Here is a 12,830-nt window from a genome sequence, read left to right on the forward strand (position 1 = left end):
GCAAAAGGATAATAATAAACACTACATAAAATGAGATTTAAAAATGAGTTTTAAAGAACATCACAACAAATTAAAATCAATACCATTTTCCTTCCATTTGTCTTTTTTATAATATAATGAATTTTCTCCTAATTAAATGAAGGTGGATTAAATTTAAGGAAATATATGTCAAAATGACATAGTTTTTAAACACTTAATGTAGCTTTCTCACTGACCTAAACCAGAGGGCCACAGAGCCAGATCTGAATGACTCTAAGAAATTATAATTCGTTTACTATATAGTAGTAGAGATAAATTGATATCAAAAGTCAAACCAGAAAGTAGCAAGGTAAACTTCACTCCTAATTGAGGATTAATTTATATAATTCTTATTGGTGGTTTTGGCAATTAATAATTTTAAATAATTAGATAGTAATAATAAAATCATGGATCAGCAAACTGCAGCCCATCGGCCAAAACTGGCCCATGACCTTTTTTTACAGCTCTTAAGCTAAGAATGAATTTTTATATTTTTAAAGGGCTATAAAAAAAGAATATGTGAAATAGATTTTATGTGGCCGACAAAGCCTAAAATATTTACTATTTGGCATCATACAGAAAAAGTTTGCTTACACTTAACCTAACTTGAAATTTGATATATTCAAATATATAAGCAAAATATGATTAGAAATTTGATCTTAGAACAACTCTGAATGTTAAGCAAGGCAAAGACATCATCCCATTTTACAGATGGAAAACAAAACCTGGGAGCTTAAATGCATACTTGAAGGTCATGGCCCGTCAACTGAGAATGTGAACACAAGTTCTCCTTCTATTGCATTACGCTGACAGCAATTTACGTAGGTTGACCTATCTGAATTTATTTAATGAAAATGTTTGAACTTATAATATCCTTAGAGATTACACAGGCCAGTGGTTTTCTATATGTTTTGTAGTGTTGAAGAATCCTATGAAAATAAATAAGATCTAACAGAAAATCTCAAGTTTGTGAAATATATGAAAGTAGTACTACTTGGGTTGAAGCAGAGATGGAGGGTTCCTGGAGTCAGACAGCTCCTTTCTCCCCCAGCACCTAGAGGTGGGAGAGGTGGTAAAGGAGTGCTATTCCATAGAACTCCAGAGAGCTGCACATGAAAGCAACTACATAAGACTGATCTCTTTATTTACAAAAAACCAGAAGAGAACCACAGAATCGGAGAGGGTTAACGTTAAAATTTAAAGTAAAATAGCCTACTGTTCTGATTTTAAAATGTTCCTGTAGACATTTCTGTATCCCAATACAAAAACACAGGCTCACAAGGATAACATATAAACTTAATAGATATCTATGGTACCAAAATAGATGAAAAAAAAATACCTACTTATTAATTTCCCATGAAGAAAAGTTTACCATGATTTTCAGAAATAATCCCTAATAACTATCTCATTAGAATCAAGGGCACCATCATTTTTTATTTTTTCTTTAAGCATATAACTAAAGTATTTTAAAAACAAACAAAAAACCCTCTTCTCTTTTTTCCTACTCTCACATCAAATCAATCACAAAGAACAACAAATTCTTACGAAGCATCTTTAGAAATATCTAGTCTTCTACATTTCCACAGTTTCTAGTTTTCTCATGAGCTCTAATATCTTAGTTCCAGACTACATTAACCCACTAGCTTAAAATTTCTTCCAACTTCAGTCTATAGGTCTAAAAGTTGAATGGATAATACAATTTTATTCATATTTAAAAAACAAAAAACGTTGGGTCTCCTATGAGTAAATATCTCTGCTAAAAAGTTTTTCTTTCATATTTAGGCCAATAAAATCCTTTTATCAAGTAACAAAAATAGTGAAGTATTAATCATACCTATTTGCTATAAGAATTTTTTACTTGTATACATGTATACAAAGCACACAAAAATTGTTTTACCTTAATACCTTACTTATACATTTAATGTTGAATTGCTATATATGGTGATCATGCTCTAGTACATCAAGTCCTCTGCACAAGTAATTTATTTCTATAAAAGACATTCCACTACTCTATTTCCATTTTTAAAATCTGTCATACAAAATCATGTTATTTGATACAAATTTGAGATAATTTTACCAAAGCAGAACGTTTTTCAAGGAGGAATTAGGCCTGATCACAACAATTTATTTGTCTATTTTTAGTGGGGGCTTGTAGGATTTTAATGCAAATCTCAGACACTATGTCACTTCACCAATATTTCAATATTTTACCTGAAATTTAAGTGCAAATAATGTGATGATTCCATAGAAAATTATATCTCAGCAAGTCCCTAAAACCACATAATTTTAAGTTCAGACAAATTCCAAATTACTCATGAAAGAAAGTAACCTTGAGTGTCTGTCAACAAAAGAGAAAACAAGGGCCATAGTGAATGCATGCAAAGTTTTGGAGGTGCTCAGATTTCATTCCAAGCTACTGATAGGTATGAGGGACCATTTAGAAGCTTAAAATGAAATGTTAGGACTTGAACTCCTTAGTTGTCTTCTTCTCTATACCTAAATCCTAAATTAACAATGTATCACTATAGTCAGCAATTTAGCCATAAAATTACATCTTCAGCATTATTCATTTTTCCTATACAATTAAATTATCAATGTTTAATAACAAAAATTAATTTTAGCTCTGATATCAAGATAATATTGGCAAAGATGAGTTCCACCATATTTTAAAGTTGTGTCTCCAAATTTTTTTAGCTGATACTGTGGATAAAGCACATCTGATTTATTAAGTTAATGTCTACTAGGAGATGACTAACACATCTAAGAAATGTTAAAGCCCCACAGTTATCCCTCATCTTAAGTGAGTCACTTTAACAAACAAGTTGCTCTTCATCCCTTAAGTCATTTAACAGTATGTTATTTTAAGATACTTACTTGGCAAAATATGTATTTTAAACATAGCAACTACTTGGCAACTATATTACAGAACAGAAATAATTAAATAATAATGAAGCAAATAATACAAGTTGAGTATCCCTTATTTAAAATGCTTGGGACAATAAGTATTTCAGATTTTTTTTGGATTTTTAAAACCATGTATGTCTGGCTAGGTATAAGCTTATAATTTTTCAAGAATAAAGTAAGCATGAAAAAGATGTCTGTGGTTTCCTTAAACTTATTTATTCAGTATTTATTAATCAGTAATAAATACTTATGAGAACCTACCATGTTTTAGGCAGAGAGCTCAAATAAATAAATAATTATTCTACTTATTTACTTACTATCAAAGATCTTATAGTCTAAGGGGGAAGGTCAACATTAAATATGATTATCAAAAGTGGGAAAAAAAGAAAAACAAAAAATGCAATTACTATAGTCTGCATTGGTTAGGTACCACAGAAAGGCTATAAAACAAAATTGTTAGGAAAAAAGCACAGACTTTAAAACCAAACTTTTTAAGATTAAATTCCAGCTCCAGCATTCCATAACCCTAGAAAAGTTAAGTAACTTTTCTGAGCCTTAATTCTGTCATCTGGAAAACAATGTTAATAATAGTAACTACATCACAGGGTTGTTATAAGGATTAAATAATTTGGTATTCCTAAGACTCAAAACAGTACCTGGAAAATATTGTTTTCAAAAACTGTAATAGATACTTCCTGCTAGAGAATATGCTACAGTTATACCTTTAGAAACATTAGCTTTCAAGAAAATAAAACATAACTGCTTCTTAAACATCAGGTAGTGAGCAATTTAGAATAGCTTTTTTCCCTTTTAAAATAAACTATTTTCCACATCATGACCAATACTAATCTAGAATTATGAAAAAACTAGAACCCAGTGGTCTCCAACTAACTTGAGGCAGTTTACTGACAGATTTGATATTTTCCAATCAAATAATTACCTGATCACCATAATTTCAAGTGCACTATGAATCAAACACTACTCCCACTGGGTGTGAGAATTAGCAATGCAAAAAGATATAACTATGAAATTAGAAAAGAGACTTAAAAAGATTGCTATATTCAAAACACCCATATTCATAAACACCCATATTCTAATATAACCTGAAATTTTTCTACTAAGATATCATAAGTTTCAAGAATGATAGCTATTTATTCAACATTTATTCACATTTACAAATAATTACTTTTATGGTACATTTTAAAATGTTTTAGGAAGACTATCTTCCACTTACATATTTACAGACTCATTTTCATATTCTGCACTCACCAGAAAACAAAAACAAAGCAAAGCAAAATAAAAAACAAAACCACCTTTCAAAGTATAAGGTCAAATGTGAAAGTGATGGCTAGGGGAAGAAAATGTGTTACCCAATTGGATGGTATGGCAAATCTATGCTCTACAAAAATAACCATTAAACTAATTTTTTAGAACTGCTCATCTCAGCTTAGTGTTCCAATTATATGAAGGGGATATAAAAAGGCAAATAAAATAAAGAAACTGTTGAAAAAACAAAATGTTTAAAAAAACTGTGTGACATGCTGGTTTACCAAATAATTACGATAATGTTTTTCTTTAAAAGTAGACTTCATTGTTTTTTCCAACTATAAGACGTATATACTTGATATAGGAAATTGTGAAAATATAGAAAAGCATATAGAAAAATTTTTTTATTTTATTTCAGAATATTTCAGAGGTTTTGAGAAATTTTTTCTCTTATATTAAAATAAATACTTTAAAGCTTTATATTTCCACTTATTTAAGGCTGAACTTGTTTTATGAAGATCTCCTTGCTAGATCTGAAAAAAACTGAAGTCTCTTAAATTTTGGTACAATTTCCTAGGAAAACACATACTATATGTTTATATATGCAGAAAATAAACAAATGTACTTTTAAATGCCTCAGTTAATATTTTGAAGTATCAAACAGAACTAGCTTTAGTTGAAAGCTTTAACTGAAAGACATACTATTTAAATTAGACATCTCACAGGTAATCTTGGCTGTAGTCTAATCAGGTTCTTAAATAACATCATATAATTACCTGTGTTTATTTCCTCTGCAATTTCCAAGTCTTCTATTTGAATCATATGATCTAACATCTCTATAAAATGGTCTCTGATTTCTTCAGCTGACTCATCACCAAATTTATAATCACATAACATTACAGTGGATCCAGGAATTGGGACAAAAACTCGATGAGGGAGGATGTGGAACTCTTTTTCAGAATCTAAAAGCAGAAGGAATATTATCAATATTTAGATAGGTCTGTCACTGGTATCAGTGATATATTTTTTAGAATTATATGAAAACATCCAACATAAATAAAGTTTAAAAGGTTAATGCCTTTTCATTTTCTAATTGATCTGGCACAAAATTGCTCATACTGAATTATGTTTTACCTCAATATACCTGGACTCTGCAAAGGACCTATAAAAATACTAATATAAAACTTATAAATTTATAATTGCCTTCACTGTAAAGATGTTGATTATACATTCTTTTATGACCCACTGTCTATGCAAGAACACTTAAGAAAGAATCTCATCCTTGTTCTCAGAAATTGTCCTTCTCGCTTGTTTTAACCTTATAAGCACTGTATATTAGATAGTCAATCTTTCCCTTCTTCAAATTAGTGGCCCATCTACATTAAGCATACAGCATATAACAGCACACACTTTTGTACTCATCTCACTACTGACTTCATGTTACTAGATGTAGCCCCCTCTCTATATCAAGCATGTTTAGGACATCAAGACCAATCTTACACTGCCAATACCACCTTGCTTTCTTTTTATCTTCCCTTTGCCTCCTTAATAATACTTATTCTTCTCTTGTTTACTTATAATGTCTCTTTGTAAATAGCTTTAAATCATTTTTAGAAACAACGAATCTGAATATAAATAAATAAAGAATAACTATTTTTCATTCTTCTTTGAATACTTACAAGCCTGAATATATTATATCCCCCAATTTCTAACTTAAAGAGTTACTGGTCCACACAAATACATAATTATTTTTAGTTCAACACCATGATTCTAATGAACTATCACAAAGATAGAGATTTTGTGTAAAAAGTGACCTCTTTCAGCAACAGATATATTAAAAAGCTACTAAGAAAAAGATCAAGTAGAAAACTAAGGCTCACTCTGATAGTAAGCTATACTTCCTTGGAAAGAAACTAGTGGAAACTTTATATAATTACAAACAGAAGATGATGAACAAGGCCTTAAGTGTCATGAGACTGTTATGACTTAAACTGTATTCCTTCTAGATTCTGTGTATTATCTTGTTTACATATAATAACTGGGAGAACAATTTTAGTCTTTGACCAGATTGCCTCCTAGCTGTAGAATTACGTTACTGCAATTTGTGCTGTAGCATATAAATTATGTAGGTATTGAAATTAAGAATATATTAATATATTTTGGGCCACAGTTACTTGAAACATATTAAGCAAAAACTTTCAAAGATGACTATAATGTGCATATGCAAAAGACATGCAAAATTTTAAAACTATTTCAAACTACATAAATTGTAAGTTTATCTGAAAAAAGAATAACATGCTATAAAGTCAAATGTTAAAGAATCAGTTGCAGCTGGGCACTGTAGCTCACTCCCTGTAATCCCAATGCTTTGGGAGGCCAAGGTGGGAGGATCACTTGAGGCCAGGAGTTTCAAACCAGTCTGTGCAACACAATGAGGCCTCGTATCTATGAAATAATAATAATAATAATTGGTTGCAATAAATTTACTCATTAAAAAGGAAAAAGCATTTATAACTTTCAGATTGGCTATTTAATATCAAAATAAAACCAAGTTTTCTAGTTGGTCTAGGGTTAAAAATGAGAAATCTTTTTGAAAAGACACATCTCAAAAAGTATTCCAAAAAATCCTTTGGGATATTCCCATAACAAAGTATCTAGTTCAACATTATTTGAGTAAGTTTAGAGAAAAAAATTTTAAATTTAAGCCAGTATAATAAGAATTAGGGTTCTGCCCATTAAAAATAGAATCCCTAGCGGGTATCAGAGTATTATAGAAGTTTTTTTAGAACAGGTGATACCAGAGCTGAATCTTGAAGGATAACCAGACATTTGCATAAAGGGATGGGGAGAAATGTCATCAGGACAGTGGAATCATGGGCACAGGCAAAGAGGATTACCAATGCTCTTAGAAGATAAGTGGTACGGATGGATACTGATGTAGGAATGGAAGAAGGTAAGACATTTCACAATTGATGACCTAAATTTTCTCAATGAGTATGTGATCTATTGAGAGTAAGTTGGGCAAGACTGAATGAAGGTTTACAGCAAATAATGAAGAAGCCTTAGAATCTGTTTTAAGGAGAATCAAAGAAGAGAAAGATCATAATAAGTAAAATGACTTAGAGTTCTGATTTTTTTTACTGTCACTGAAATATTAAGTTCTTTCATCTGTATAGAAAGAATGCAAAGACTGTGTTTACTTTTTTGTTGTTTTGAGACAGAGCGCCACTCCATTGTGTAGGCTTACCATGCTGCGGCACCAGCCCAGCTCACAGCAGCCTTAAACTCCTGGGCTCAAGTGATCCTCCTGCCTCAGCCTACTGAGTATGTGGGTCTATAGGCATGTACCACCACACCCAGCTACAAAGACTATGTTTACTTTAAAGATTGGGAATTTAAAGTTAATATGTCCTTTGCAGACTTTCTTATGCCTGCTGAAATATTCTAAATCAGGTTAATTTCATGGCATCCATTCTACATTTTACCATATTAAAGTACCTATAAGAAAAATAAGCTAAATAAAATGAGGACAAAATCTAAAATCTAACAATTAGATGTATATATATTCAACTTTAGAAATTTACATTTATTTGTATTATTACACTTGCAATTTATTCTTTTATCTTGATATCTTAAGATAAACTAATATGTTGCTGGAGTAATCATCCTGTTACTGAAGTTTAAAATACATATAACTTGTTTCTTTTTGTAATATAATGCTAAATTTCCCAAAAATTAAAGTTAAGAAACTTTAAAGACAACTAACAAAGTTAGTAATTCTTCTCCTTCATAATCTTTAACTTAATAGCATTACCACTTACTGAGTGCTGGACTTACACCAACTTGTATTATAAACATCACCTCATTTAATCTCACAGCCTCAAAAAGTAACTATTACAATTCATGTTTTACATGTAAGAAAACAGATGCTCATAAAGGCTGAATCATTTGTTTGAGGCCACTCAACTAGTAGTAGAATAGACACAGAAGCTAAGAACTTCAGTCTGTGCTCTGTGCAGTCTATTTCTTTACACAGGTCCTGAGGCCACTCAATCACCAGTGAAAACTTTTTCATTTTTTAAGAACTTATAATTAGATAACATTAAGTTCTAAATACACCAAATGTAATGCACAAATAGTACAAATGCTATTAGAAGCCGTTAATTTACTAATTGGACATCAGAAATTTCAAAATACTAACTCGATATAAAAGAATACCAGGATAGTCATATACTATCATCTTTATAAAGCCTTTTTAAATGGAAAGAGTATACTAATGTGTGTGATAAGGTAGATCTTTAATGTTAATGGTGATATGTCTTCATGCCCCTGAAAATCTTAAAATTCACAATTCAGCTGTAAGACACTGTGCTCAGAAAGAGAAGTAATGGATTTATACCATAAGAGTTACTCAGAGTCGAGTAGCAAAATCAAAGCCATACAAGATGAGGCTGCTAGGCTGACTGACTACGTGAACAGGTCCCACATATTTTCCTTGTAAAAATCTCAATCCAGTTGCTACATCTAAGATTCAAATTTATGTCTTAGCAAAATTATATATCATTAGTACATGAAATTTGAGGATAGTCTGTGAATTGTGGAAAGAATAAATGTTAAATCTGGCAATCTCAAGAATACAACATACTAGGAATATTAAAAAGATTATGATTAGTCCATCAAACCTAATATACTGGCTATCAGCAGTACTAAAAGAAGTTAGTTGCTCTACACACTTACCAGTGAAAAGGAAGATTAAAAAAAAACCAATATAATAATAAAAAAAAAAGAAGTTAGTTATACAGAGGAGCTATGCTTTTTTCCTATGGACAAAAAAATATTACCTTGGAATTTCATAGTCATTTCTTAAAAAAAAAAAAATATTACCTTAATAAGCTAACATGTATGTTTTAATTATATACATATCTACTTGTATCTGAATAGCAGAAGTGGGGAAATGAGGGTATAGCTTCAAAAAGCATACTCAATATTTTAATTTTCTTTTTAGGTAAAAAAAATTTTTTTTTTTTTTTTTTTTTTGAGACAGAGTCTCACTTTGTTGTCCAGGCTAGAGTGAGTGCCGTGGCGTCAGCCTAGCTCACAGCAACCTCAAACTCCTGGGCTTGAGTGATCCTTCTGCCTCAGCCTCCCGAGTAGCTGGGACTACAGGCATGCGCCACCATGCCCGGCTAATTTTTTATATATATATCAGTTGGCCAATTAATTTCTTTCTATTTATAGTAGAGACGGGGTCTCGCTCTTGCTCAGGCTGGTTTTGAACTCCTGACCTTGAGCAATCCGCCCGCCTCGACCTCCCAAGAGCTAGGATTACAGGCGTGAGCCACAGCGCCCGGCCTAAAAAAAATATTTTTAATACAAATTACTAAGATGGTATAAATGGTTTACATTTCCCAAAAGATGGGATATTCATTAAATGGTAAAACAACGTAACTCAGCCTTTTTTAAACCAAAAATGTCTGTTAGAGTATTAGCTAAAGTATAAAAATTAATGTAGTTTATATAAATAGTACTTATTAAACAATCTATTATACAGTACTCAACACTAATGAGTAACATCTTAATTATGGCTAAATTCTTGAAAAAGCACATAGATATTAATAAAAAATATTAGCTTTAAAAATGTCAACACAGTTTACTCATTCTGGCAAGGGAAGGTTTACTCAGAATTAATTTTTAAAAATCTTCCGGTCAGGTCAGGTGGCTCATGCCTGTAATCCTACCACTCTGGGAGCCCGAGGTGGGAGCATCACTTGAACCCAGGAGTTTGAAAACAGCCTTGGCACCCCAGCAAGACACCCTTTCTACAAAAAAGTAGCCGGGCATGGTGGCGTATGCCTGTAGTCCCAAACTGCTTGGGAGGCTGATGCAGAGGGATTCCTTGAGCCCAGGAGTTTAAGGTTGCAGTGAGCTATGACACAACTGCACTCTAGCCTGGGTGACAGAGCCAAACCCTATTTAAAAAAAAAAAAAAATCCTCCCTGAAATTTGAAATTGTTGTATCTTGACAAATTTGCTATTACAGCATTTAAAAAAAATTTTCTGGGCAACAACTGAAAAATTTTCATTCAATAATGAAAGTAAAAGATGACATTGTTATAAAAGATAGGTAGGCAGCTATAAAAGATGACAAATCTATTATATCTTGATGTCCCACTATTATATCAATTGAATACATGCAAAAATTAGTACTTATTTTATACTCATAACTTTTTTTTCTGGAATTTCATTCAAAAGCAGATCCTCAAATAGTATTTCACAACGATCAGCAACCGTGTTCAATATATCCCTCTTCATTGCCTATAGGAAAAGAAACATGAAAAAATACAAGAAATAAAATCCTTTAGATTTAGATTTATATTATTTAATTACCAAAAAACCCTACATAATTTGCTTTCAAGTATAATCATGTCTACTAAATAACTCATACATCATTCTATTTTTTATTTCCATTTATTTGACATGTTTAACATATTTATAGTTTAAAGACAAATTTGCCTACCAATAAATTTACCTAAGTAATAAAGTAAAACCAAAAAAATGAATAACATTTTTATATAAACAAATAATGCCAGTGTTCCAAATTAGGAAATGTATAACTATGACATAAATACCTGTCATCAGCTTTTAAATTTCTGAGCTATATGGACTATAGAACACTACTTAATAATTCTTCCTATAAATACTTTTTCTGTTATTTGAAAAATTCAATTTCCCTCAGAAGAAATAATTTCAAATGGACTAATTTGATACAACTGTGGAGCTCTTACTAAACCTATATAATTATCATTTTTAAAAAATGCATAAAATAGATATTCTATGTATGAAAATCTTAGAACCAAATCTATTAATATGGTACATTTGGGGTGCCCAAAACATTGGGCCCTTATTGGTTAAAATAAAATTAATAATTATAAAATCTGATGTTGAAAAAAGATAAAATTGTAGGCTTTTGAATAGTTTGGTTAACATGCTTCCATTTTTAATATACCAGTACTTCCATTTTGTACCTGCACAGCATCTTTAACCTTGGGTTTATGGCTGTGAATATAAGCTCTGCATTTCACAGCACCCTTGAGGTTTACAGAACCACTGCATATCTGGACCGTGGCTGTGGATCTGTGGTCTGAATTTAGGAGCTGAAAGACAAAATCTGTTGTAAGTTCCAATAGCCAACAATTATTAACCACAGGAAACAAACATTATGTAAACCATCTTACAAAGAATCAGGAATTTTTGACTGAGTCAAGTGTTTGAAAATATGCTGCATAAATTATTTATAGGTCTTCATATTTCTCTTTATAAGTTATAAATTATTTTCTGAGCATTTTGAATGTACACTGAAATTAAACACGACTACTTTTAAATTATTTTACTGACATAACATCTAAAAATCCAATATACATTCAGTATATTCACTAAAAATGTATTATTTGCAGATTACTCAGATAAGTACTGTGAAGATGAAAAGATGTACAAAGAAGACATGATGTAATAGAACAAGGGTCCCCAGCCTGTGGTGAGTTGTGTAATTATTTCATTATATATTACAATGTAATAATAATAAAAATAAAGTGCAATAAATATAATGCGCTTAAATCATCTGGAAACCACCCCCCAAGCCCCCTCATCCGTGGAAAAATTATCTTCCATGAAAATGGTCGCCAGTGCCAAAAAGGTCAGGGACCGCTGTAATAGGAGATGTAAGATATACAATAGAAGATATGTATAAAAATAAAATAAAAAGTGAGATGTAGTAAATATGGTAAAATTATAATCAAGTCATAGATATACATTTATTTATACATTTTCAACTCATAACTTTCATAGAATGAAAGTAATGTTATGCTTCAGAGCAAAAACAAACACACTAACTATGCCTGACACCAGAAAATGATATTAGTGGCTGTAAATAGTCTCTTTCATCTTGCAGTTCCATTTTCTTTAGTCTAAGCAGTGTTAGCTCCTGCTTGGTCTTCAGGTGTTTTGCAGATATTTTTCACCTTATCATCTTAATAAGAGCCAAAACAAGGAGAACGATGAAACCCTGAAAGTACTAGAAATAGCAAGAACATCCCTAATCCAAAAATCTGAAATGCTCTAAAATCTGAAATTTACTAAGCGTCAACATGATGCTCAAAGGAAATGTTCACTGGAGCATATCGGATTTCAGAGTTTTAGATTAGAAATGCTCAACTGGTAAATAATTCTCAAATCTTACAAAATCCAGAAAAATCTGAAACCCAAAACACTTCTGGTCCCAGGCATTTCAAATCAGGTATATCTAGTCACTTCAAAATATCTAGTCAGTTGACCAGTGAAATAACCAACAAAAATATATTATACTACATGATATTAAATAACTATCATGACAAATTATCTTTTATTATTTTCCATTCTTCCTTCTATATTCCCACACTCTATACATCTCCCAACTATACTTTTTTCACTAAAATAATTTTAATCAAACTGTTCAATAAACTAAGAGGTAAGCCTAACTAGTAAAGAGCATAAAGGTACAGAAAAAGCCAGCCTTAAAACAAAGGAAATTTCTAAAATCAAAACAAAGGAACAAAATAAGAGACTAAAATACTTCTAAGATATTGAATAAAAAATTGAGTACTCAT

The 12,830-nt window shown here is 31.1% G+C and overlaps 2 protein-coding genes across 3 annotated transcripts in view; one reads left to right on the forward strand and one right to left on the reverse strand.

Moving 5' to 3' along the window:
- The window catches only part of ODR4 (odr-4 GPCR localization factor homolog), a 66,813-nt gene that overhangs the window by 35,785 nt on the left and 18,198 nt on the right, over positions 1–12,830 (reverse strand). For both annotated transcript variants that reach the window (XR_002222784.2, XM_012736475.2), the window contains exons 10-12: positions 11,214–11,342; positions 10,413–10,503; positions 4,965–5,150 (exon numbers count right to left, since the gene is read on the reverse strand). Coding sequence is in view for 1 of the 2 variants with exons in the window: in XM_012736475.2 (XP_012591929.1) it covers positions 4,965–5,150; positions 10,413–10,503; positions 11,214–11,342 (406 nt within the window). In the remaining variant the exon portion in view is untranslated. The remainder of the gene's footprint in view (positions 1–4,964; positions 5,151–10,412; positions 10,504–11,213; positions 11,343–12,830) is intronic.
- Positions 7,056–12,830, forward strand: part of TPR (translocated promoter region, nuclear basket protein) — an 87,390-nt gene continuing 81,615 nt past the window's right edge. Inside the window, exons 1-2 of the mRNA XM_075997013.1 lie at positions 7,056–7,141; positions 11,643–11,722. The gene's annotated coding sequence lies outside the window, so the exon portion shown is untranslated. The remainder of the gene's footprint in view (positions 7,142–11,642; positions 11,723–12,830) is intronic.

The sequence above is a fragment of the Microcebus murinus genome, chromosome 23 (genome assembly GCF_040939455.1).
Source record: "Microcebus murinus isolate Inina chromosome 23, M.murinus_Inina_mat1.0, whole genome shotgun sequence".
Lineage (NCBI taxonomy): Eukaryota > Metazoa > Chordata > Mammalia > Primates > Cheirogaleidae > Microcebus > Microcebus murinus.